The following is a 367-nucleotide window of genomic DNA, read 5'->3' as shown; positions in this document are numbered from 1 at the left end:
ATATATATATAGCAATAATATACTTACGCCCAGAAGTCTTCCACAGTGTCAAATTTGGAGATGAGACGAAGATTGGCTTGCCATGTTTTGCTTTTGTCATTCTTGAAAAACCAAAGAGCCCACCTGCGAATCAAAGAGTTGTTACTATAGACTAACTGCACGCTTGCCCTCATTTATCATGTTACTCATTAACAGCTCGTTCCACTGGAAGGGATGCACACATTTCCAATAAAGCTAATGTGCCTCATATTGGGACGAGTCATACCTACACCTAACGGATTCATTGAGAAATTCATTTTAATGCCCTGTAGTCATGCACTTCTTCACAAGAATATGCAATTATAACTTCTTCACTGCTTGGGGGGGG

At 40.1% G+C, this 367-nt stretch overlaps 1 protein-coding gene across 1 annotated transcript in view; it reads right to left on the bottom strand.

Moving 5' to 3' along the window:
- The window catches only part of LOC118334046 (eukaryotic translation initiation factor 4E-1A-like), a 6,160-nt gene that overhangs the window by 4,443 nt on the left and 1,350 nt on the right, over positions 1–367 (bottom strand). The window contains exon 3 of the mRNA XM_035669859.1: positions 28–123. Coding sequence (XP_035525752.1) covers positions 28–123 — 96 coding nt within the window. The remainder of the gene's footprint in view (positions 1–27; positions 124–367) is intronic.

This window comes from Morone saxatilis, unplaced genomic scaffold, assembly GCF_004916995.1.
Source record: "Morone saxatilis isolate NCDOM2014 unplaced genomic scaffold, NCSU_SB_2.0 Contig22, whole genome shotgun sequence".
In the NCBI taxonomy this organism is placed as follows: domain Eukaryota; kingdom Metazoa; phylum Chordata; class Actinopteri; family Moronidae; genus Morone; species Morone saxatilis.
The sequence above is the reverse complement of the archived record's forward strand: the minus strand, read 5'-3'. Positions and strand labels throughout refer to the sequence as shown.